General features: G+C 38.6%; 1 protein-coding gene and 2 long non-coding RNA genes across 3 annotated transcripts in view; 2 read left to right on the top strand and 1 right to left on the bottom strand.

The window, feature by feature from the left end:
• LOC136854166 (uncharacterized) overlaps positions 1 to 25,000 on the bottom strand; it is a 752,981-nt gene that overhangs the window by 697,289 nt on the left and 30,692 nt on the right. The gene's annotated exons all lie outside the window — the stretch shown is intronic.
• Positions 2,313 to 3,253, top strand: LOC136854157 (uncharacterized). The gene is made up of 2 exons (XR_010857653.1): positions 2,313 to 2,913; positions 3,135 to 3,253. It is a non-coding gene; the product is annotated as an uncharacterized lncRNA (long non-coding RNA).
• LOC136854156 (RNA-binding protein 25-like) lies at positions 4,457 to 9,704 on the top strand. Its single transcript, XM_067130403.1, has 2 exons — positions 4,457 to 9,366; positions 9,587 to 9,704. Exon 1 carries the CDS (start codon positions 4,968 to 4,970, stop codon positions 5,859 to 5,861), a length of 894 nt encoding a protein of 297 aa, XP_066986504.1. The 5' UTR covers positions 4,457 to 4,967; the 3' UTR covers positions 5,862 to 9,366; positions 9,587 to 9,704.

The following is a 25,000-nucleotide window of genomic DNA, read 5'->3' as shown; positions in this document are numbered from 1 at the left end:
ACAGCGAGAAATGAATTTCTATCACCAGAAATAAATTCCTCTAATTCTTCATTGGCCGGCCGGAGAATCGAACGCGGGCCCAGCAGCGTGCTAGCTGAGAACTATACCGACTCGTCCAACGAGGAACTATATATATATATATATATATATATATATTTATATAGAAGGAGAAGTCGTTAATACATAGAATTCTAAATCAATAATTCTAAATCAATAGAAGCATAACAAGAAAACTGGTAATAGAACAGAATATATTCCGACATTAGGCCAACAAAAATCAAAACTTGAAATATGGTTACGTCGTTGTTCTTGGGGAGTCTTGCTGCACTGGATACTGAAAATATCCTCATTAACAGTTTCTCTATATGGAAAGGGCCAAAAAATAATATTTAAAAAAAAAACGAGTAAAAGAATCAATTAAAAACGATGAGAAAATTCCTGCAAAATACGACCGTTAAGGAAAATTACAACAAACATAATTGACCAATATATTGAAGTGGCGCATGAACATGCGAAAAAAATTTCAGATCTTCGACAATTTTACGAGCAACGAAAACACATTTTCCAGCCGTGCTTTTCAAACTAATCACGAAACTGCAAAAATTCTCAACACAACATAAGTAGGTACATGAAAATAAGAGACATTATAATTAAATTTCCGGCCCTAAGGCGGTGGAACTGAGGCATCAGAGAAATCCGTTGGGCCCAATTACATATAATTTCTACCTAAGTTAAAATATCAATCCTTCAGTAAATTAAAATAAACTAATAATATATTTTTGAGAGAGAGAGATGCGTACGTATGTTGTGAAAAGTCCCCTGTCTGGAAATGACTGTGTGTGTGTGTGTGTGTGTGAAGACTAACAATAATATCATCTCCGCCCTTTAAAATGAAATCATCTTTTCATACATCTTAGACTAATCCTTTTAGTAATCCTCGCTCTGAGATACGCATTAAAAATGTTTAATTACCTTTTATTTCTGCAAATCACATAATCTCACTAACAACAGAAACGGCGAATTTGTGAAAATATAAACGTACGACCAACACCAGATTTTGTAATTCTCAAATAGATGTATTTTTTTTTTTTACGAATAACATAAAGCACACACAACGCAGTAAATTATACTCGGGAAATCATATGGTTTAAATGAGAATGTTACAAAAATTTTTCTGCAGTTCAGAGAAAAAAAAAACTTTAAATTCTCTCTCTTTCTCTCTCTCACCCTCTTTCTGTGTATAAATATAACACACACACACACACACACATAAAAATATGCACACACACACACACATATTATATATATATATATATATATATATATATATATATATATATATATATATATATATATATATATATATATATATATATATATATATTTATATACATATATATTTATATATACATATATATACAGTATATATATTTATATATACGCACATAATATACGTATATATACCCACACAAACACTATAACATTAAATGCTCGAACTCGTTGAAAGCCCTAAGGTTTATCATTCATCTCATAACATGCTTATGAAGAACAATTTCTTATAAAGGAACATGCTGCTTTTTTAACGTGTGAGAACGGACCATATGATTAAAAACTCGGCCGTCAACTATTAAGCTATCTTAATACGAACACGTAAATGCGTACATGCAAACTCTCGCTCACAAGGTTTACAAGTGTATATAAATATATATATTTTTTTTACATTAGACCCTTTCCCATAGCAGGAGGTTGGTCCAGGGAAAAAAAAAACAAAGGCCACACTACCAAATTGAATATTCAACTGCTTCATCGTGAATGCAATCCCTGTGAAGAACACCTCCCGCAACACTGTCGTTTCGTACACCGCAGAATGCTCATCAGCAGTGCGTCGGATCCCCTCACACACAAAGCCATACAGCACTTATCTTCACGCACTCTCTTCCTGCCTGGATTTCATGTCCCTTCCTTTCCAGTACCTTTTTTTACTCCTTCTGTCCAGTGCTTTCCTAACTCTTCCTCTCCAACTTCGCACTAATACTTTCTCCGTTTTCTTCACATGACCAGACCATCGCAAAGCACACTGAACCATCCTTCGTTTTAAACTAACCTATTTGTGCCACTTCTATTCGTCTGCACTTTTCTCACCATTGCAAATCTTTCTGCGCCACATATAATACGCAAACAGTTCACCTAAACAGATTCAAAGCTATTTCCTCCATTAGCTTTAAACTAGGTAAGGACATTGGGCTACGTTATATATATATATATATATATATATATATATATATATATATATATATATATTATTATGATTAGCAAGAATTCGCTAGCAAATTGCCTCCCCTCCCCCCCTCCTTTGTTGTTGTTGTGTTTCATTTACTGCCAGCCGGCCGATCGATAGACCATCTGTCTATCGACTTAAAACCAAGGGTTTAAAAGATTAAAGGCGCTCCCATTTTTGATAAAGATCTTTCCTTCGAGGCAAAAGTAATCTGGCTTGGGCGTTTCTCCTACAGGCCAAAACCTCCCCTGCGGGCAGCAGGTGCAATGAGTCAAAGCATCTGTGATGGACGCCCCCCTGCCCCATAGGAGGGGATAAAAGGCAAAAGCCCAGAGGTCTCGACGGCACACGCGGGCTGGAAGATATGGAGTGAACTTGTGAAGACGTCCCCAACACCTGGCCCCATCGATGCCCTTGCATCCTAACCACGTGGCCCTTTCAAAAGTATACTTCTCCTCGTGTCCTTCGACCGTATTCCTCGAGCCCACACGCCATTGCTTGGAGTTTCGAGGAGTCCCCATCGCCTTGCCCCTTTACGGAAGCCCTTGCATCTCACCACGTGGAAGAAACTCGTCCTCGGAAATCGCTAGTCATCCACGGACCGCCTTCTACACGCCCTCGGAAAATCTGCTAAGGTAAAGTGCCCTGGAAGAGCCCCATTTCAGTCACGCTTTTGTCTCGTAATATTTTCTTAAAGAGAAAGCCAGAAATCTCCCTTGTCTAATGTCCGTGCGCCTCTTGCATCGGCAGTATTAATTCTTTATTACTCCTTTGGCACCCTCAGTGCAGCTTCGAATTCATTATTCTTTTGTCTATTTTCATTACTGGCGTATAATGTGCATATCTCTCATTTCAGAGGGATCCTATCGTGGAAGCTTCTCGACTGTGGCTGGGATTCCCCAGTTTCATTCAATCTACTTGAGTTCCTCTCTCCCGTACTAATGTCATTTATGTAAATACACTACTTTAAATGTGCCCACGTGTTTTACGTAATATTTCCTCAGTAACCAGAGCCCTATGCTCATATGAAATTCTCCTTTGTTTTCCTTTTTTTTACGTTTTCCCGTACCCACGAAGTCAGAATTACAAGGCTAAATTAACTTAAATTGTTGCTACCTGTCTCACAGAGCATATTTCAAACTAAAACCACGGAAAAACGTAAAATTGGCGACCTGGCCATAGATCTCGTTTTGCAGTTGCAGTTCCCCTAGTGTTGCTTTATTGCATTTGCAACCTGCCAGATCAGCTATTAGCAAAGCTAAGCTGGGTACGAGACAATTACGAACCTTATGTGTAAAACCAGCACACAGATCCAGAAAATTCCACGTAAGTAATATGTTAATCTTAGCAAAACCTTTTTACAATCGTGACTGTTCCTAGGAATTAGAAATAGGGACGCATGTATTCACTGAGAGAAAAGAACCGCCGTATTAGATTCGTTAATGCATGCCTTTCAGGATAGGTAGTTAGGAAATAACCAGTGCTAACCATCCTTTGCTTCGAGGAATAGTGCGAAATTCCTCTGTGTTAAAATCCTTGCCATATTCTTGCTTCGAGGAATAGTGCGAAAGAAATTCCTCTGTGATAACTTTTACTTCGCATTTCGAATTAGCGAACTGTTATTTAGGCGCGAATAAAATTCCCACGTGGGACGACGAAGTCAGCTTGCATTGCTGACAATTCTCTCAGTGTAGTTAGAATTCGAGTTAGGTGTTAGGAAAGCGAAATTTAAACTCCGCTTATAGGGAAAATTACTAGGCCGTTGTACTGTTATCCTCTCAGACGACTGGGAAATTCTCCGGAATCCCAGACGGTATATAAATATACGGGTTCATTCACCCAGAATCTAAAAACACCTCCGGTGTTGGCCAAACGACCTGCACCCCACCCCGCCCATGCCCGCGTGTGTAGCATTTTTTTTTCCCCATTCATTTCCCAGCATACAATTTTTCTTTGGGTTTCCCGTTAGTAATTTCTAAGTCCTAAGGGACGAATCGTAATTCCAAGTCCTAAGTGACTCCTAAAATTCTACGTCGTACGTGGCGAGAATTCCTCCAAATTCCACAAATTCCAAGTCCTACGTGACTCCTAAAATTCTACGTCGCACGTGGCGAGAATTTCTCCAATTTCCAGTCCTCAGAGACTCCTAAAATTCTACGTCGCACGTGGCGAGAATTTCTCCAAATTCCAGTCCTCAGAGACTCCTAAAATTCTACGTCGCACGTGGCGAGAATTTCTCCAAATTCCAGTCCTTAGAGACTCCTAAAATTCTACGTCGCACGTGGCGAGAATTTCTCCAAATTCCAGTCCTCAGAGACTCCTAAAATTCTACGTCGCACGTGGCGAGAATTTCTCCAAATTCCAGTCCTCAGAGACTCATACAAAAATTCTACGTCGCACGTGGCGAGAATTTCTCATTCCTGCGGGAACCCAAAATTAAGTCCTTTTGAGACATTATATAGTGTAGTTCACACACATCTAAGCCCTTACGGGACTGATCATTCTAGTTCGTTAGAACAACTCCTTAACTTCACGCTACAGCCGGCCAAGTCCGAGCGTGACAAAATCCAACTACGTCTTCCAAGACGCATATTAGACTTCGTTCGCCAAGAACAACCACGTCTTTCCAAGACACATCCAATTTTAACAAAAGGTCTTCTCAGACATATCATATACCCATTATTTCAAGATGGCTAATACCAGAGCCCAACAAAACGAGGATTTCAAATTCTACATGTCCGCTGGGAAGGACATGGGACTATCGGGGCAAGATCTGAGAGCATGGGTTCAAGAGCGAGTGGACGATGCCAAGGCGGAGAGAGCAAGAGAACGTGAGGAGAGAGAGAGGGCAAGAATTGCCCAAGAGCAGGAGAAGGATAAAGAACGTGCAGAGAGAGAGAGAGAACGAATCGCTCAAGAGCAGGAGAAGGATAAAGAACGTGCAGAGAGAGAGAGGGAACGAATTGCCCAAGAACAACGAGAGGAGAGAGACAGAATTGCCCAAGAACAACGAGAGGAGAGAGACAGAATCGCCCAAGAGAAAAGGGAGGAACGAGAATGGGAAGATCGAGAGCGACAGCGCGCCCACGAGCTCCAGATGCTAGAACGACAGCCCGCCACCCCCCCGCCCCCTGCCGCGGGGATGAGTGCCCTCAGCCAAGCTCACTCGTTCATGCCAAAATGGACCGAGTCCGAACCCGAAGTATGGCTTGAAAGGGCCGAACGAGTCCTGGAGTGCTGCGATCTCTCCCCCGCGGAACTCTCCCTTGTTCTCACTAAATTCCTGGGCGGAAAGGCCCTCGTTGCCTACCACGCCCTTCCCGCAGACGATCGGGGAAACTGGGAAGCCGTACGCCAAGCAGTTACGAAGGCGTACGAGATTACCCCCGAGCGGTGGAGGAGACGTTGGAGAGAGCAGCCCAGAGAAGCAGGCCAGACTTGGTCCGATTGGGCGTACCATTCGGAGCGGGCGTTGACAAAATGGCTCGATTCCGAAGGAGCCACTAACACCGCCGAGGTACTCGAGCGGTTTAAATTCGAGCATTTCCTGCGCTACGCCCTCCTGCCCTCGCCACTCATATAGTGGAAAAAGCCCCAGCAACACTCACCGAGTGTTGCCGAATAGCAGATATGTGGGAAACTCACCACCCTCAAGAAGGATCCATGGGGCGGAAGATAAATCCCCCGTCCCTCCTCGGAGGTTCAAATTCCAACAAAAATGGGAACTCGGGCAAGCCCTAACTTGCCATTATTGCAAGAAAACGGGGCATTCCTTCGAACAGTGCCGGAACAAGAAACCGGCTCTCTCTCCCGGAAAACCGACAAATAACTCGCCTGCGCCCTCCACAGGGGCAGCGCGGAAAGACTTTAGCCAGACCTTTTGCACGGCGTGCAAGGTCTATGGCCATTCTCCGCATGGGCGAAATGCCCACGCAATAATAAATCAACTACTCCCACCGTCGCCTTGGCCGTCACAGATCCCCAGTCATTAGGCCCTCCCGCCGAAGGGCCTGTATACGTGGCCCTCCACGAGGTAGCGAGCCCGCGCGCCGAGTCACTGCTTTCGAGGACTCGGGCGCACAAATCTCCCTCATCCGGAAGGACAGAGTTCCCTACGGAGCTATCGTCAATAGACGAAAACTCGTCACGATCGAGGGAATAAATCAATTTAAGATGATACTCCCTACGGTCCAATTGAGAGTCTCACGACCTCACCAATCCAAAATGTGCAATCTTGCAGTAGCAAGCCATCTCCCCGGAGGCTATGACGTCATCCTGGGACAGGACTTCCAGTCCCTGCCGAAATCACGACAATCTGGGGTCCACATTCCCCGAATCATTCCGCGGGCGCGAGTAATCCCCCCCCGCTTTTCCCTCAGCCAAGACTGGCGCCCCTGGGTACCAGGAGGACGTGCAGTCCCCACCAGTGCCACCTGAGTACAATGTACAGTGGCCCCCCCGATCGGTTCCCGATCCCATTCCAGTGCCCGGCCCTGCCTCAGTGCCAGTGCCAGGGCCCCAATCAAATCTCCCTTCAGGAGATGCCAAATTCCTGCCGGTGCCACTTGCATGCCCCGAGCAGGGCCAAGCTTCGTCCGTCCTGACCGACGAGCCCAAGAAACCTCTGATAGCGCCTGACTCTGCCCTAGTGCCAACGCCAGAGCGCTACGCCAATCTCCATTCACGGGATCCAACTCAGGACCCCCTCTCTTCCCCCGGCCTGGCACCTCTACCAGCGTCGGTCAGAGAGACGGTTCCTCCCGACCACCGCGGAAGCTCACCTGCAGGTGCGGCCTCGCAACCCGTACCTGAGCTGGTCATCGTTACCTGCGAGCCGCTCACGCCACCCCCGACCGCCTCCTCTCTGCCTCAGCCCGTCGCCGACGCAATTGCAAGTCAGGATTCTGCCATATCTCACTTGGCCGATGAACTACAAGAGCCGCGACGGATCATGGTAGAACCCGCACGGAACACTCCTGCGTCAGCTGTCGCATCAGCAGGCCCAGGTGGTACTCCGTGCCGCCCTCCGGTCGCGGGCCCTCCGCTTCCCCGGCCGAGGACGACTGTCCCATTAAGAAAGGCTCGAGGCGAAATTACCACGGGCGTGGGACATTCCAGGTAATTTACAAAGAGCTCTAGAGCTCCCATGGCACCTGTGCCACCATTTCATTTTTCGAAGGTCTTGGCACCCCTAATCCAGAAGGGGATGTCAGACCCTCCTCTATCTTCTTCCGTTCCTCAGGAACTGCTATCTCTTACCATCCTCTACTAATCTTCCCTTAAATTATCCCCACAAGAGGCAATTAAATACGGGATACCATTCCCCACACAATGTATAAATCATTAAGAATAACAGAGTGAGAAGTGGCACGCCCTTGCGCCCATACCTGGCACGGGCGTGCGTGTCAGCCCCTCCTGAAGGAGTCGCGCCCTTCGGGTGCACTTTCCTCGCCCTGGGACTGAAGTGATAGTCCGGGCCGTAATTTATAGGCGTAGGACGATAGATTCCCGCCTAACACAATAAAACCCTCACTCTTTTTCCCTTAGCTCTTCTGCCAATATCATTTACTTTCTTTTAGTCATTTATTTATCTTTAATTCTAATGAATCGCGAGTCATAAACTCTTGCCCTTGTGATTTAAATGCCCCTTTTTGTAAGCTCTGAGGGACGTGTCCCGCCTTTCATATGCGGTCAAGTTTTCATTCGTAACGTCTTGGTAATTATCCTTTTGTTATTATTATCCCTTTTCCCCCTTCCATTCCTTCCAAAATCGCTGTTTGTCCTACCCCACATCTTTTGTCTGCTCGCCCAGTCATAACATTGAGTTGGCAGTAGACGCATAAAATTAGCGTAGTTTAAGGTTAGCGAATTAAAACCTCGCGAATACTCTCGCCCGCACACGACTGTCAAATTCCCGGTGTGTGGGTCATCCCTCAGCTCGCGTTGAACGATAGCTGAGCCAAGTACGTTAAAACGAAGATAAATTATCAATGCGAATATGTATAGTCATTACAGTATCGTGTAAAAGGGGATGTCATTTACAAAAATAAACGCTGTTTTTCATTTACACAGCCTCTTCAAGGCAGATTGTACTAACCGCATGCATTTTATCTAAAATTAAGTAACCGTGTATTTTAATTCTTGAACAATAACCATTTCTTTTCATTTGTTGGCCATAGCCGCATATGCGTGGTCCTATAATCTTAATTAATTCACAATTGTTCGAGTCACTTTATAAAGTTACAGTGGGTAACCAAATCTAAAGTAATTATTCTTTTGCAAGTGTTTAAACCACTTTGCGTTCTGTTAACGAAAATTGTCCCAATGTGTTATTAAAAGTAACCAAGCTTCATAAAACCCTTAGGAGTAAAGTTCATTGCAAGGCAGAATGTAGAGTAACGTAAAGCATTTGCCGCTCATTCTTGAATATCGATGTACACACCCGAAGGAGGTATGTACATCATCTTGTATGGGGAGGTATTATGATTAGCAAGAATTCGCTAGCAAATTGCCTCCCCTCCCCCCCTCCTTTGTTGTTGTTGTGTTTCATTTACTGCCAGCCGGCCGATCGATAGACCATCTGTCTATCGACTTAAAAACAAGGGTTTAAAAGATTAAAGGCGCTCCCATTTTTGATAAAGATCTTTCCTTCGAGGCAAAAGTAATCTGGCTTGGGCGTTTCTCCTACAGGCCAAAACCTCCCCTGCGGGCAGCAGGTGCAATGAGTCAAAGCATCTGTGATGGACGCCCCCCTGCCCCATAGGAGGGGATAAAAGGCAAAAGCCCAGAGGTCTCGACGGCACACGCGGGCTGGAAGATATGGAGTGAACTTGTGAAGACGTCCCCAACACCTGGCCCCATCGATGCCCTTGCATCCTAACCACGTGGCCCTTTCAAAAGTATACTTCTCCTCGTGTCCTTCGACCGTATTCCTCGAGCCCACACGCCATTGCTTGAGTTTCGAGGAGTCCCCATCGCCTTGCCCCTTTACGGAAGCCCTTGCATCTCACCACGTGGAAGAAACTCGTCCTCGAAATCGCTAGTCATCCACGGACCGCCTTCTACACGCCCTCGGAAAATCTGCTAAGGTAAAGTGCCCTGAAGAGCCCCATTTCAGTCACGCTTTTGTCTCGTAATATTTTCTTAAAGAGAAAGCCAGAAATCTCCCTTGTCTAATGTCCGTGCGCCTCTTGCATCGGCAGTATTAATTCTTTATTACTCCTTTGGCACCCTCAGTGCAGCTTCGAATTCATTATTCTTTTGTCTATTTTCATTACTGGCGTATAATGTGCATATCTCTCATTTCAGAGGGATCCTATCGTGGAAGCTTCTCGACTGTGGCTGGGATTCCCCAGTTTCATTCAATCTACTTGAGTTCTCTCTCCCGTACTAATGTCATTTATGTAAATACACTACTTTAAATGTGCCCACGTGTTTTACGTAATATTTCCCTCAGTAACCAGAGCCCTATGCTCATATGAAATTCTCCTTTGTTTTCCTCTTTTTTACGTTTTCCCGTACCCACGAAGTCAGAATTACAAGGCTAAATTAACTTAAATTGTTGCTACCTGTCTCACAGAGCATATTTCAAACTAAAACCACGGAAAAACGTAAAATATATATATATATATATATATATATATATATATATATATATGTGTGTGTGTGTGTGTGTGTGTGTATGGGGGGGAGAGAGAGAGAGAGAGAGAGAGAGAGAGAGAGAGAGAGAGAGAGAGAGAGAGAGCAACTCTATCTGACTTGTATGACCCTGGCCTTGACCGTGACTATGCAGTCTAAAGTCGCTATCTTCATATATATATTAAAATTATGGTCATTTAAAAACTTTCAACCTTTACTTGACGGACACACGGATATAACAGGGCCATAAAAAACATACACGGACTGACAAGCATGTTAATTACTAGATGTTTCAGAGTAGGAAAAAATCAAACAGCTGATCATTACTGATACTTTTGCAGTTGGTGTCAAATATTCTTCAATATTTATTACCGCTTGTGTCAAATATTGATAAATGAAGCTGAAAATTACACATCTGCTCATTCGTCTCTAAGTTAACTAATTTGCATGTTCTGCTTGATTGGTTAATTATGCCAAAACATTAATTTCAATTTGCCCGGCACTTTCGCACATGATGTTCACATCGATGGTAATATGCCAAATATGCTTAATATCCAGTCGCCAACCGATGCCTTTCCCATACTGTTTAGAAGAGTATTTACCTCTAAGGTTATTGCACAATTTTTATATCTTTTCTATTTATTGTAATTTTCTTTAACTATGTAGTTCTCGGGTATTTGCGTTTAAGAATAAATTATAATTTTAGTTAATGGGGAGGGGGGAGGTTGTTTGATCGTACGTTATGTTCAGGATTTTTCATCTCTGGCATCTTTCGTTATGCAATGCCGAGACTTCCCCAGTCATACACCAATGTCTTGATGAGAGATTGCCATCTTCTATCAGAAGCATCAGAATGCCATTAAAAATCTATGTTACGACTTAACGGAGTTAGACAATCATTGTTCATATCTACTGTTCAAATCATAATATATATATATATATATATATATATATATATATATATATATATATATATATATATATGTATATATCTATATATATATATATATATATATATATATATATATATATATATATATATATATATATATATATATAGATATATATGCACTTACAAATTCACTTATCAGCATTGTACACCGAAGGAAGCATTGATAATTTCTCACTGATTTACTTCTGTAAGCCTTAACACCTATTGGAATCTATGTTGACAACCCACCAAAAGCCAAAACTAGGCTCCATTTTAATAACATTATTAATGAGATAACTAAACCGTATCAATTCCATCTCTGTCTGTCTAAATTCAATGACCTCAGTAAATGTCACTTTTCCATCATTCAGTGAAATTGCCCCAACAATGTATATTACGAAGTATTACTTCTTTTTTGGTTATCTCATACACTGATAAATTCCAGAGGAAAAAAATACAAAGTTCACAGCAACAGTTTCCAGATTAAAAAATATAATGGCCAGAATATTACCATCTTTTGTGGTCCTATGACCTTTCCTGTGTAATAAGCACGGCTGTCGTCCGCCGAAGCGACAGATTCAGGTAGTTGCAGTTGCAAATACATAAATAACGCCAATGGCAACTACGTAAAGCAAGCAAAAATTATATTTTCATCCTGTTTTCAAGATGAATGCTTTATGCATCGAGCATCCAGGAATCACTTGGTCAGTTTGTAAAGGAACGCAGAATTACTTGACTGGAATAATAACAACAGTTGTCTGGGGTCGCAAAAAAAAGGTAGAATTTTTAGGATACAGACAATGGAATTCCTATATTTCTTGATGATCAGAAAGTAGGAGGAAGAAACAAAACAGGGCCTCACCAACTAAGTAAACAAATCATTGGGGGAAATAACAATAATAATAATAATAATAATAATAATAATAATAATAATAATAATAATAATAATAATAATAATAATAATAATAATAATAATAGTTATCTTGACAAAAAAAAAAGGTTTTGTAGTATCTTAATCACTTTCTAATTTTCTAAGAAAAATTACCTTTTCAAAACCCGAATTTACCAAGAGGTTCGTTTACCCGTAGAGCTACCAGGAGCTATAAAAAGCACACCTTTATCCCTTTTCAGTTTCACAGAATGATAATGACGATTTATTATATTCTGAAGACCACGAATGGCGCCACCGCATTGGTTGCCCTAGTCCGAAATTTAATTCAAGTAATTCCAGTGCCGCATGGAATGCTGGAAATTACAGCCACCGACTGTACTCCGGTTGACCTGGACAACTTACGAATAAGGCGCCTGGAATAAAATCAAGTTGGTCGCTGTTGTTTCAGGAATATAATCAATCATTTTTAGTTTAGCTGTTCATAAGCATTCATAAATGACCTGTACATTTCTGAGCTCCGGAAATTTAGCTCCCCTACCTGCAATTACCTGCTCATCTGTTTTCATTATTAAAATTCAGTTACTCTATTTAATATCACAGTATGAAAACCATAATCATTCTCTCACCTGAGGCACACACATCACCACTTTTAGAAGTACTCCAGTTTTGACGAGCAGCACATGGGAATTACAATGTCCAGTTGCAAGTTTCTCCTGAACTTCCATTGGTTTCGCTTCAAATTCCTTCAAGAAACTTTTCGTTATCATCATAAAGCTTAGACAACCATCATCATCTTCCCGAAAAATGGGCCGCCATTTTCATGACATTATCGATGCGATAACTGGATCGCGTTAATTCCACTTTTATCTATTCAAATTAAATGACCATATAGAATTTTATTTCTCCATAATTCAATGAAACAGCTCCACCAGCATCATTAAAAAAAAAAAAAAAAAAAAAATATATATATATATATATATATATATATATATATATATATATATATATATATATATATACATACATATATTTATATTTATATATATACACATATAAATTCCCTTGTAGTAACATTTCGTTACTTTAACAAAACTTCAATAAACATGATGGTCTCCCACGAGATTTAATTTTCTTCATATATGACATAAAACTAAAATAAATTATAATTCAAAATTACTCTTTCCATTCCAGATCTGAACCCCCTACCCTGAAGTATCTGGCGAAGAGCACCTTCCGCAGGGGTGATTCCACGACAAAATAACATAAAAATCCATCCACGTCACGATCACTTCCTCCTCCTCCTCCTCCTACCCCTACTCCTCCTACTCCTCCTCCTCCTCGAAGGACTAAGGAGAGCCGTTTCACACTATTGATACCAAACACACTCAAGCTCAGTTTCCACGAGTCACATTCAAAGGGATCGTGGTCTCCTGTATGCTTGTAAATAAAAGCGTCAACGCATCGTGGTACATCACCTTCTACGGGGAAGACGGTGAATGTAGGGGGAAATGGAAGAGGTGAAAGCCATAACGGCAAACGGAAGGGGGATGAAAAGAGAGGAAGAAAAATATGAAACTTTGACACGAATCTGATGCCACAGTTTCCAGAGAAGGTCCGCCATACGTTTCCACCGAAAAATGGTAAACGATCGCCTTTGGTCTTCTAGGTTGCAGTTTTCAAAAAATCTCTTGCATTTAGCGAGTGATTTATTTGAGCGAGATTTCCACCTTCTGTTTCGGAGCTTTTTGGAAGCCGATCAGGTCGCAGGAAATGAAAGCCTACATAACCTACAACGTTGCTCGTCTGAAGGGTCAACAAGGTCAGCCGTATTGACTTGAGGTCAGGCAGGTTTCTGAAGAATATCAGAGACCGAGGATTCTAAAAAGCGGCCCATTATGGCAGATTCTTTGTCTATTAGATTTTGTGATAATCCGTTCACTCCTACACGTTACTAAATCATGAAGAAGTCGGCGAGAGAAAAATACAACTTACAATACAACAAGAGTGAGGTCATGGAAGTAAATAACAGTAAAAATGCCTTGACAACAAAAGCTGTTCTTAAGCTCAACTTTTAATTATTGATTTACAAAGGTATGCCCATAATGTTATACGCAAGGCAAGTACTTGCAGATGAATACACACACACACAAACACGTATGTCATGCAAGGCAAGGATGTGTATATGAATTATACACAGGTACAAATGGACTTTTTCTTCAAATTGGTATAATGGAGCAGTTTGGGTTGCTAATCACAAATATTCACACTACACATTGCGTCTTGGCATGCCTTTTGCACATATATCATTTTTATCAGCAATCACACGCATTGTGTGTGCGTGTTTGTGTGTATATATATATATATATATATATATATATATATATATATATATATATGAATCCAGAGCTGTGGTCGCATCAAAGTCGGTCGCTGAAATAGATAGGCATAATTTGAAATTTCCTCTAGAACTGAAACATGTAACCCTCATCATAGGCTGACCAAGCCTGACTTTGGTATGTAGGACTTATCAAACCGGTTGACTCGAATTCACGACTTTCACATAGTATATGAGTGAATATAAGCGTGTGTTCGTAAGTTGTTGGAGAAAGCGTTTATATGTATATACTGTACAATACAAAGAGACGGCTGAATGAAAGTACGAACTGAATTGAATATATGGGGAATATTTCTTTCCCTTATACATCTGCTGTTCACGTCACCTTGGCTGGCACCTTCCGGCACCCTGGAGGCTTTTATTTGCCTGACGCAACTAAATGCATACTTAACGAAACAGTTAAAATAAAGGATCCTAGAAAGGTCATCATCTCTCGCATGTGTAGGTGTGTACCAAACATATACATACACATACATACATACATACATATATTATATATATGTATGTAATTATATATTTATATATAAATATTTAATATGTTTATATGTATATGCATATATATGTATAAACATATATATACATAATGAATTGTATCTTTCATCTATGATATGTGGGAATCAAACCATCTAGGAAAAGTGCGCAGATGTCTGCTTGACATCACACCTGGTCAGTCTTCAGACACCTGTCAGGCTCAAAACAAGCTGGAAGGGTCGCCAATCTGTGTAATTATCACAGGTGGAATCTTCACAAAAGCTCACAATATTTAATAATAATTATGGCGATAGTGAAAAAGCTTGTGCGATTTAATCATTACTACTTTGGAAAGAAATAGATAAGCCTTACGCATATTTGCTCTCGATAATGTATGTCTTATTAGAGCAACCCACAAAAATAAAGTTAATTATTAGCAAAAAAAAAAAACAATAATCAATAATAAATGTAAAAATCACGACAAGTAATCTATGTCCCTTTAGAAACGAATGTTTGAGTGTGAGTGTGAGTGTGTATATATATATATATATATATATATATATATATATATATATATATATATATATATATATATATATATATATATATATATATATATATATATATATATATATATATATGTATATATAGTATATATACATATATACATATATGTGTATTATATATGTACAAACATACATATGCATGTATGTATGTAAGCGTTCATATTTGTGTGCACGCATGTACTTCCCTACACAAAAATACACTAAAAAGAACCATAGCCAAATATGGCAAGAACGGTACGTAGTTCAAATCGGAAGTGATGTTTCCCCTAGAATCGGTGTAAATTTTAATATATCACCTGTTTTGGTTTAATTTTAGTTTCATTTTCCTTAATACGATATTACCCACTACTGGTGGATTCTGAAATAGTCATTAAAGAGTGAAAAATTATATCAACAATATATAAAGATAGACTACTTGTGGCGGAACTCAAAACCTTCAAGTTTCTATACATGAAGATCACAATTTGATCTGAAAAGTGATGAAAAAGCTTCCCTCTTCAAATTTTTCATTTGTTTATTTTCACGTTACCATGTGATTTCCTCTCTGCATTTCAAACGAGAAAGTTTTGCTCGTAATGTTACAATTAGATGTTCTTAAGCAACTTACAGATGATTATGTAGGGTCGTGGTAATATATATATAATATATATATATATATATATATATATATATATATATATATACATGTATATATATACATTTATATATATAATATATATATAATGTATATATATATATATTATTATATATATATATATATATATATATATATATATATAAATATATATATATATATATATATATATATATATATATATATATATATATATATATATATATATATATATATATATATATAATGTTAGACCTATACAGCGTTGCATGGATTCTTGGATACAAGGGAACGGCCATTGCCCTAAATTCTTCATTATTTAATTTTCTTAACTAATGCTTATCATAGATATCAAATTGAAAAAATCATATGTTCAACTATACAAAATTACTCATTTACTAAAAGCTTGCGTATCTTTTCATTTACTTTCAAACTTAACTTCTCTACAATTGCTTTGCTACAATTTCACTGAAAATAAAAAAAAAAACAAATAAATTCCGAAAAAATCTGAAGGGACCCAGTTACTCAGAACAGTAATCCTTTTTCGGTCAGTAATTTCAGTGTTAGCTTACGACCATGCAATATTTAGCGCCGAGATGAATATATGACATTAATTAAAATTTCTGGAATGATGCGATACACAGTATCTGGCATGCTGATAATATCTGAATGCTCTAATCGTGCATAATTCAGGATATAGCATGAATATAATGATATCGCAATTTCATAAACCTGAAATGTACTCCGTATGCTACTGAAGATAAATAAAACATTCTACAAAAAAGCTCATTATGTAGACGTTATTTTTGGATTTGGGCAAATGCATGACCAAAACCTGACGAGCCTCTCCCCCCCCCCAAACCCTCCACCCTGACCCTTCCGTGGCCCCCCACACCCCAAAATGACCTGGTCATATTATATGTATGAACATCATTATTTAATTAATAAACAAACTTATTCCGAGTTCCTATATAATTTACTGGCCATAATTTTTATTCGTCATGAACAGATATACATTTGTCAAATGCAGAGGTCTTTACCGAGAGGTCGGGTGCGCTCTTGTTTCGCTGCTGTATATGTATGTATGTATGTATGTATGTATGTATGTATGTATGTATGTATGTATGTATGTATGTATGTATGTTTATATGTATGTGTATATATATACACATATAGATCGACAGATATGTACGTCTGTATGTATATATTGTAAAAATATTTGTATTTGTAAAATAAATAAGCCTGCAGGGACATTGCAATACAGTTTTTCCTATTCCCAGAAACTTAAGGTCTTTAGTAGACAATGGTTCGTCATCAGCCACAAAGGAAACACCAAGCACAACTCGCATCTCGATTTTTATCGGGGCTCTCTGTGTATACAGATGAGACTAGTTTGATGCAAGGTGGTTGTGTGTACAGATGAGACTAGCCGTCTGTATACGGATGAGACTAGCTGTTTGTGTACAGATGGGACTAGCTGTCTGTACAGTATACAGATGAGACTAGCTGTTTGTGTACAGTTGGGACTAGCTGTCTGTACAGTATACAGATGAGACTAGCTGTTTGTGTACAGATGGGACTAGCTGTCTGTACAGTATACAGATGAGACTAGCTGTCTGTACAGTATACAGATGAGACTAGCTGTTTGTGTACACATGGGACTAGCTGTCTACACAGTATACAGATGAGACTAGTTGTTTGTGTACTGATGGGACTAGCTGTCTGTACAGTATACAGATGAGACTACCTATCTGTACAGTATACAGATGATACTAGCTGTCTGTACAGTATACAGATGAGACTAGCTGTCTGTACAGTATACAGATGAGACTAGCTGTCTATATACAGATGAGACTAGCTGTCTGTATAGAGATGAGACTAGCTGCAATATGAGAGAAGTAATAGATATTGCTTTAATATGGTACCAATACAAAGAACTCCGGACTCCTGTGTACAATACTGTAATATGGAGAGAGACAGAGAGAGAGAGAGAGAGAGAGAGAGAGAGAGAGAGAGAGAGATTTCGACAAAGTAGAAGCCAGAATGGACTAAACATATTATGATGTCTGGTCTAGATAAAAAGGCCATTATTTAATTTCGAAAGCCAGGTTAACATCAGACACAATCAACAGGTAATATTGCCTTCTGTGTATGGCTCTCCAAACTAGATTAGATAGCAGAATAAAAGAAATTTCGATTGAACAATAAAAACAAATGAAATCCAATAAATTATAATTGTACTCCGGTAGAAAATACTGCTGTGACGACTGTTATTGTATTTGGTAAATAAAAAAAAGGGAGAGTTTTCAATTCGAAACGAAATCTGGGCCTTCTTGCAAAGAAAATAAAAGTCAAGAATATTAATTCTGGTTTCAATTCTAGTGAACTCCCTTATAAAAAAACACTCAGATGTACATTGTACATTCTCGTCTTGTACTCTCTGGTGATATCAGGGCAGATATGGCGTCTAGTTGACTTTCATTTTGCTAGTCCTTTTCCTGTGTCTTCCCAGCGTGAACCATGATTGTAAACAATGTTTGTAATCAACAGGAGTAATTAGAATCTCTTGAACTTTTATCTCGTGGGAAATTCCTCGCAATTCAACTAGTTTCAATCCTTGTTAAAACCCTAACGCGATATTTTCTAGCACACACGAAGAAATGTTACAGATAAGAACGTTCATGCAGTTGCGTGGCGATTTTTAATTGATCAACTTTTAAAATAGTAACCTTAATCAACCTCAATCATTTAGTATTAAGAAACACAGAAAACATGACCAGTTAGTAAAGAGCGTACCTCCGTCAAGGCTGATCAGTAATGAAGATATGTACAGATACCAGTGAGAGGTTGGTACTAAATTTTATCATGATCATCACTACAATTAGTAATAATACTTATAAGCTTTGAAAACAAAACCTGCATAAGTTGGATAAATATAAACAGTACGCACCAAACCTACTGTCCGATGTTATTGGAACAGACGATTATATCAACAGCTGATGTCACTAAAACGAACTGTGATTGGAGGAATCTCGTGTTGTTCACCACCCATAAGTTACAATGATATCAGCTGGGTATATTTACCGCCAACTCCATAGAAATATTATAATCCGTTTTCGTACTTTTCATCCAATCTCTGGGCATTTCGCTAACTGTACAGACACGGGCAAAGATATGACTTTCTATCATATCCGACGACGGATTTAATTCCAGTGTACGCAATGAACAGTCACGTAATGCACTTAGAAATGTTTCTCTTTTCAATAAAATTCATTTAAGCAAACAAGTTTAAACGTCTCCAGGTTTAAGTCATCAAGCATACGATTTCGCAGCCGTTGTAACATGGAACTTCAAGACACAATGCACAGCTGATTCGTTGGCACCACTAGAATCATAGTTTCCACTTTACTTGAAATAAGACCGAAAAAAAAAAAAAAAAAAAAAAAAAAAAAACATGGCTTTTGTGTCGCTGTGTCCTTTTTGTACGGATAATTGGTTATATAAATCGTAAAAATTCTGAGAATTTTAATAAACCTCTTCAAAATGGGAATGAAAAAGATTAAGTAAGGACTCGAAAACATGTAAACATCCTCATTCTTCGCGCTGAAAACGTTGTACTTACTAATTCGACCTATCTTCGACTTCAACCTTTCTCTACCTCAGACTTCAAAAACAGATTACCAAAGACTGACAGACAGCTTGGTATTGCACAAAAGGCTTCCTTCGCCTACAAAGACGAAATCAAATCTTTTGTTCTACCGCCGTCCGAATGTTATTTCTTGCCTGAATAGTTAATTGCATACATGGAAACGCCTCCTTAGAAAATATGCTTTCTGCAGTTTCCTCTTCCCAACAATGACATCTTCCACTTGTTTCAATAAAAAAAAACTAAATTCTCGGAAATGACTCGCCAAAGCAGCACAACATTAAAACAGCGCTTAATACATGATATGGTGGTCTATGATAATGCTGAAAGAGGACTGACATTTTATCGGAACGTAATGATTTTCATTTCTTTGAAAATCTATTGCTAATTTTTTTTTTAAATGTTCACGTGCGCATGCAGTCATATTTATACCATTACATGAACGCATAATGTTAAACTAAACACATACATATAATGAGACGAAATGAAAGGGGAGGAGAATTCTTGTTAAATGTCATACCGTGACGTTGTACGATATAAATAACTGAAGGCGTAAAGTCCCATTAATGTAGTTTAGAATTAACAAAGTTACAAGCCCGGTGGTAATGGCAGGAAACAAAGTATTTTCCAAATTGCAATGTGATGGAAAACGGAGGAATGCACGAGAAGTGAGAAGAGTTAGTTTATACATGGCACTAATTTACACACGTAAATAGTACACGAAAAACAGTGTTGGTCATAAAATCATGGTTTAATGCATGGCTCTAAATTTTTCTTAGAAACCTATTTGGGACAAAGTGAAGTTGAGTGACTGGAGGTACGACACTAATCGCTTACACATACGGGCGGTTTGATTTTAAGCTTTAAAATCTAATTCAAAAATTATTTGCTAAAAACTAGTATGGTAACACATTCTGGTTCCACTCATTCTAATAGGAAACGGGTATGCTATACCTACATCCATTCATACATAAATACATAAACACACTGTATCTATCTATCTATGTATCTATATATACAGTATATATATACATACATATACATACTGTATATATATATATATATATATATATATATATATATATATATATATATATATATATATATATATATATATATATATATATATATATATATATAATATATATATATATATATATATATATATATATATATATATATATATATATATATATATATATATATATATATATATATCTATATATATATATATATGTATATATATATATATATATATATATATATATATATATATATTCAATTGTGAGTATTATTTTGGCAACTTTAAATTCTTTCGTCCCGTTGTTTTATATCTGTTTACGAACTCATTTCAGCCCTTGCAGTCCAATACGGCGCTGAGTATCCCAATAGGAGTTCGATTTCTTACATATGTTTTGCCCATAACGCAGTGCCTTCATCAATCTTTCACGTCGTTCAGTGAAGAATGGCAAGTAGTAAAATATTTGTCTTTAGCAAATCAGTTGAGTTATGTGGTATTTACGTTCCAATGTACGTATGATTTCGGTGGGAAACACGTGTAGATTTACACGCGCATATATATGTGTACGTATGTGTATGTGTGTATATATATGTATTATATGTGTATGTATATATATTGTATATATACACATAAATTACATACGTATAACTTCAGTAAAAACACGTATAGATTTACATGCGCATATATATGTGTACGTATATGTGTGTATATGTATATGTATATATATATATATGTATGCATATATACTGTATATATACACATAAAATACATACGTATAATTTCAGTAGGAAACAAGTATAGATTTACACGCGCATACATATGTGTATATATATACATATATATTCGTATTTTAATATATTCAATGTATTTAAATATATGTATATGTATATATATATATATATATATATATATATATATATATATATATATATATATATATATATATATATATATATATATATATATACATATATATGTGTAAACGTATACGTGTTTCCTACTGAAATTATGCGTATAAGGGAACGTAAATACCACATAACTCGACTGATTTGCGTAAGAAAAATATTTTACCACTTGCCATTCTTCACTGAACGGCATAAAAGACTAATCAAGGCACTGTGTTATGGCCAAAACATATGTAAGGAACTGATCTCCTACTGGGCAACTCAGCGCCGTAAGGAACTACAAGGGTTGGGACGAGTTCGTAAATAGATAAAAAAAAAAAAACACGACAAAATAATTTAAAAATACCAAAAAAAAAAAAAATTCACAAACGAAAATATAGGGATTGATAGGACTCTGATTTACTTATCAGAGATGAGTTTAAAACAATCATGAGAGATTCATGCGAGATTAGGGAAAAGTATAAGTATAATTTGCAAATATCGAAGTTACTTGAGGTCATTAGAGAGGAACAATTTCCAGGTGTCTTAAATGTTTCCGATTAGTCTGAAGAAAAGAAATGGAATTTACTGAGGAACACATTTCACAGATGATATCACAGATGGATTTAATCAGAAAGACGAAATCACGCAAACTGAATGCGCTGATGGTTTCGTGACTCATCACTCCTGCTACTCAGTTTTACTTTTCTTGAATCCAGTGAATGAGAAAAAAAAAGTTTGATTGTAAAATCAAGACGAAAGAGGAGATAAAACACAAGATATTAAATAGCCACTGGTATAACAACGTCAAACACTTCTTATCAAAAGAAAGGAACAGTTCGCCTACTAAGCAGCAACAGGCTAATCAGGAGGATTACCAATGCTCATCATCAGTCTAACCTAAACGTGATAAATTCCAGTGCGGATACCAATGCCCATCATCAGTCTAACCCAAACGTGATAAATTCCAGTGTGGATTACCAATGCTCATCATCAGTCTAACCTAAACGTGATAAATTCCAGTGTGGATTATCAATGCTCATCATCAGTCTAACCCAATCGTGATAAATTCCAGTGTGGATAACAATGCTCATCATCAGTCTATACCCTAACGTGATAAATTCCAGTGTGGATTACCAATGCTCACCGTCAGCCTAACCTAAACGTGATAAATTCACGCTGAAATATCCATGACACTGCAGCCGCCCAAAGTGAAACAGAGAAGTCCACAGAGAGAAATGACTCTATTTCTGTTTGCTATATGGCCGTCCTTTCCTTTCTCATCATACTCAACCCTTCGTTTTTTGCCCCGAAGTCTTCCCCCTGCCTCTTTTCCCAATTATTGCTCAGAAGTGTGTAACCTCTCGTAGCAATCCCCCTACTTCCAACCCTTTAACAGCATAAGTGGTTCATTTGTCAACTGAGTGAGCAAGCAGTGTGTCCACTCGTGCACAGTCCAGATAAAGCATAGGTTACTCGCCTGTGTCTATATATCTGGACATTCGTAGGTGTGGGAGCATATGCACTACGTTCCAGGGGTTGCTAAGACAAGCATTTAATCAAAATAATCATCTTGGTATACAGAGGAAAAGATTCATACCGTCCCCTAAAGTCTGATGTTCAATGGTGTGACATTTCTAAAACTGTTAAATATTTTTCATACGTCTTGTTTGGGGATCTCTGATGATCTACAACTGTTACTTTCAACTGTTGTTGAAAGAATGTTGAGGATCAAAGCACTAATTTGCTTATGACACCAGTGCCAATTAGGCAAATAAATCAACGACGCGATTACAAATATCATAAACTGGTAGGGCCAATAAACAGCTGTTAGCTTAAATGGCCGATGGTAAAAATACTTGTAAATTAATCTGTTTGCGTCCCAAATACAATTCAGGAGAAAAAAATGATGCCACGATTTAAGGCATCAAAAATAGGTACGACCATTGCAAATAGGTATAAGATGACCACCATAGGGAGGCGGTGCAGGAGGGGAGGAGGGGCTGGGGGTTATAGGTAGAAAGAGGGGGGGAAGGGGCAGTTTTGTCGACCCAGAACACGTCGTCCCTCGCCGTGGGACCAAAATACCAAGGTAATCCAACCCTAATGCCTTACGTTCAGCGTTAAGACATTATACCATTCTCTTGACCCAACCCGTGTCCCGGTGATGTGAGCTGGGTGATAAAAATGCCCCCCTCCTTCCTCTTCTCTCTCTCTCTCTCTCTCTCTCTCTCTCGCTAGCTTGCCTGTGATGTGAGCTGGGTGATAAAAATGCCCCTCTCTCTCTCTCTCCTTTGTAATCTTTCATATTAATTAGTCTCCTTACTCGAAAGACTTGTGCTTTATTGCTTCAATTTCTTTCTTCCTTTATAAAAAGTGGAGTGCTTTTTAATATTCTCTCTCTCTCTCTCTCTCTCTCTCTCTCTCTCTCTCTCTCTCTCCTCTCTCCACCATCCACGCGCTGGTTATCTATACTCATTTCAAGCTTTGATCAGAGAATAATTCCTCCTACGCGGACACCTCATCCTCTTCCTCCCCCTCTACATATCCTCCTCTTCCCCCTCTCCCCTTCTTCCTCCTACTCCTCTTCATTATCTTATTAGATAATAACATTATCGTCATTTCTCTCCAACGACACAAACTTGACTGTCCCTAACTAACTTCGGTTCTTATTGCTTTCCTTCCGTTCGATTCCTCGCTTTCAATATCGCCCTTTCTTTCCTCTTTCATTCAGAGGCTGCCCCATGTTTTCTCTTTTATTTCATTTTTTTTTTTCATTCTTCACCTGTCCCATTTCCGTAGCCCTCTTCCTAAAAAGCTGTTACAAAAATTTCGGCAGAAGAAATAAAACCGAGGAGCGAAATCCAATGCATCTGAAATATTCCCCACCGCACTTGCAATTTTTTTTTTTTAAACTTGTTTGAATGTCCTTGCTTTTTACAAACGGTTCCTCGGAGAGCGAAACGAATAAACACTAAAGAGAAATTTACATCAAATAAAACATGCTCTCGTTGACACGGCGAACGAAGAAAAAAGAAACAAAACAAACAGGCAAGCAAGCAGACGAATGAAAAAAGAAAAAAAGAATCACAAGCAAACAAAAAACAAACATTGCAATATTGATCATATGGCCGGCATCGTTCATGCAGCATTCATCGTTTTTCATCCGCAATGGAGGGTTTTAATGAATTATTCAAAATTAATTTAGGGTGCACTGAAAGATGAATGCAGATGAAAGGTCATTTGAAGGAAAATGTTCTCCCAAAATCAATATTCAGAGATGGAAGGAAAACACTTCGGCGGAAGTCCAGAAGTGGTAAAACAACGAACGCCGGCGAAAATCAAAGATAATATTTTCCCAAAACTTTGGTTTAAGATAAATCGACAGATAACAGATTCTATATGCTAAAGAGGAGAGAGAGAGAGAGAGAGAGAGAGAGAGAGAGAGAGAGAGAGAGAGAGAGAGAGAGATAACAGATTCTATATGCTAAAGAGAGAGAGAGAGAGAGAGAGAGAGAGAGAGAGAGAGAGAGAGAGAGCGCACCTATCTGACCCAAGACCAGGGGCAGATGGACGGCCGGAAGAGACAGATAATCTATTTCAATAACGAATTTTTTCGTCCGAAGACAAAAAAGCCAGACGTGGTATAAAATTTCCTCGACGTT

Source organism: Macrobrachium rosenbergii, chromosome 28 (assembly GCF_040412425.1).
Source record: "Macrobrachium rosenbergii isolate ZJJX-2024 chromosome 28, ASM4041242v1, whole genome shotgun sequence".
NCBI classification, from domain to species: Eukaryota; Metazoa; Arthropoda; class Malacostraca; order Decapoda; family Palaemonidae; genus Macrobrachium; species Macrobrachium rosenbergii.
Note: the sequence above shows the minus strand (reverse complement) of the source record. Positions and strands in the feature narration are given on the sequence as shown.

Excerpts from the sequence above, each read along its gene's own strand:
- LOC136854156 (XM_067130403.1), top strand. The coding sequence starts at position 4,968 with ATGGCTAATACCAGAGCCCAACAAAACGAGGATTTCAAATTCTACATG.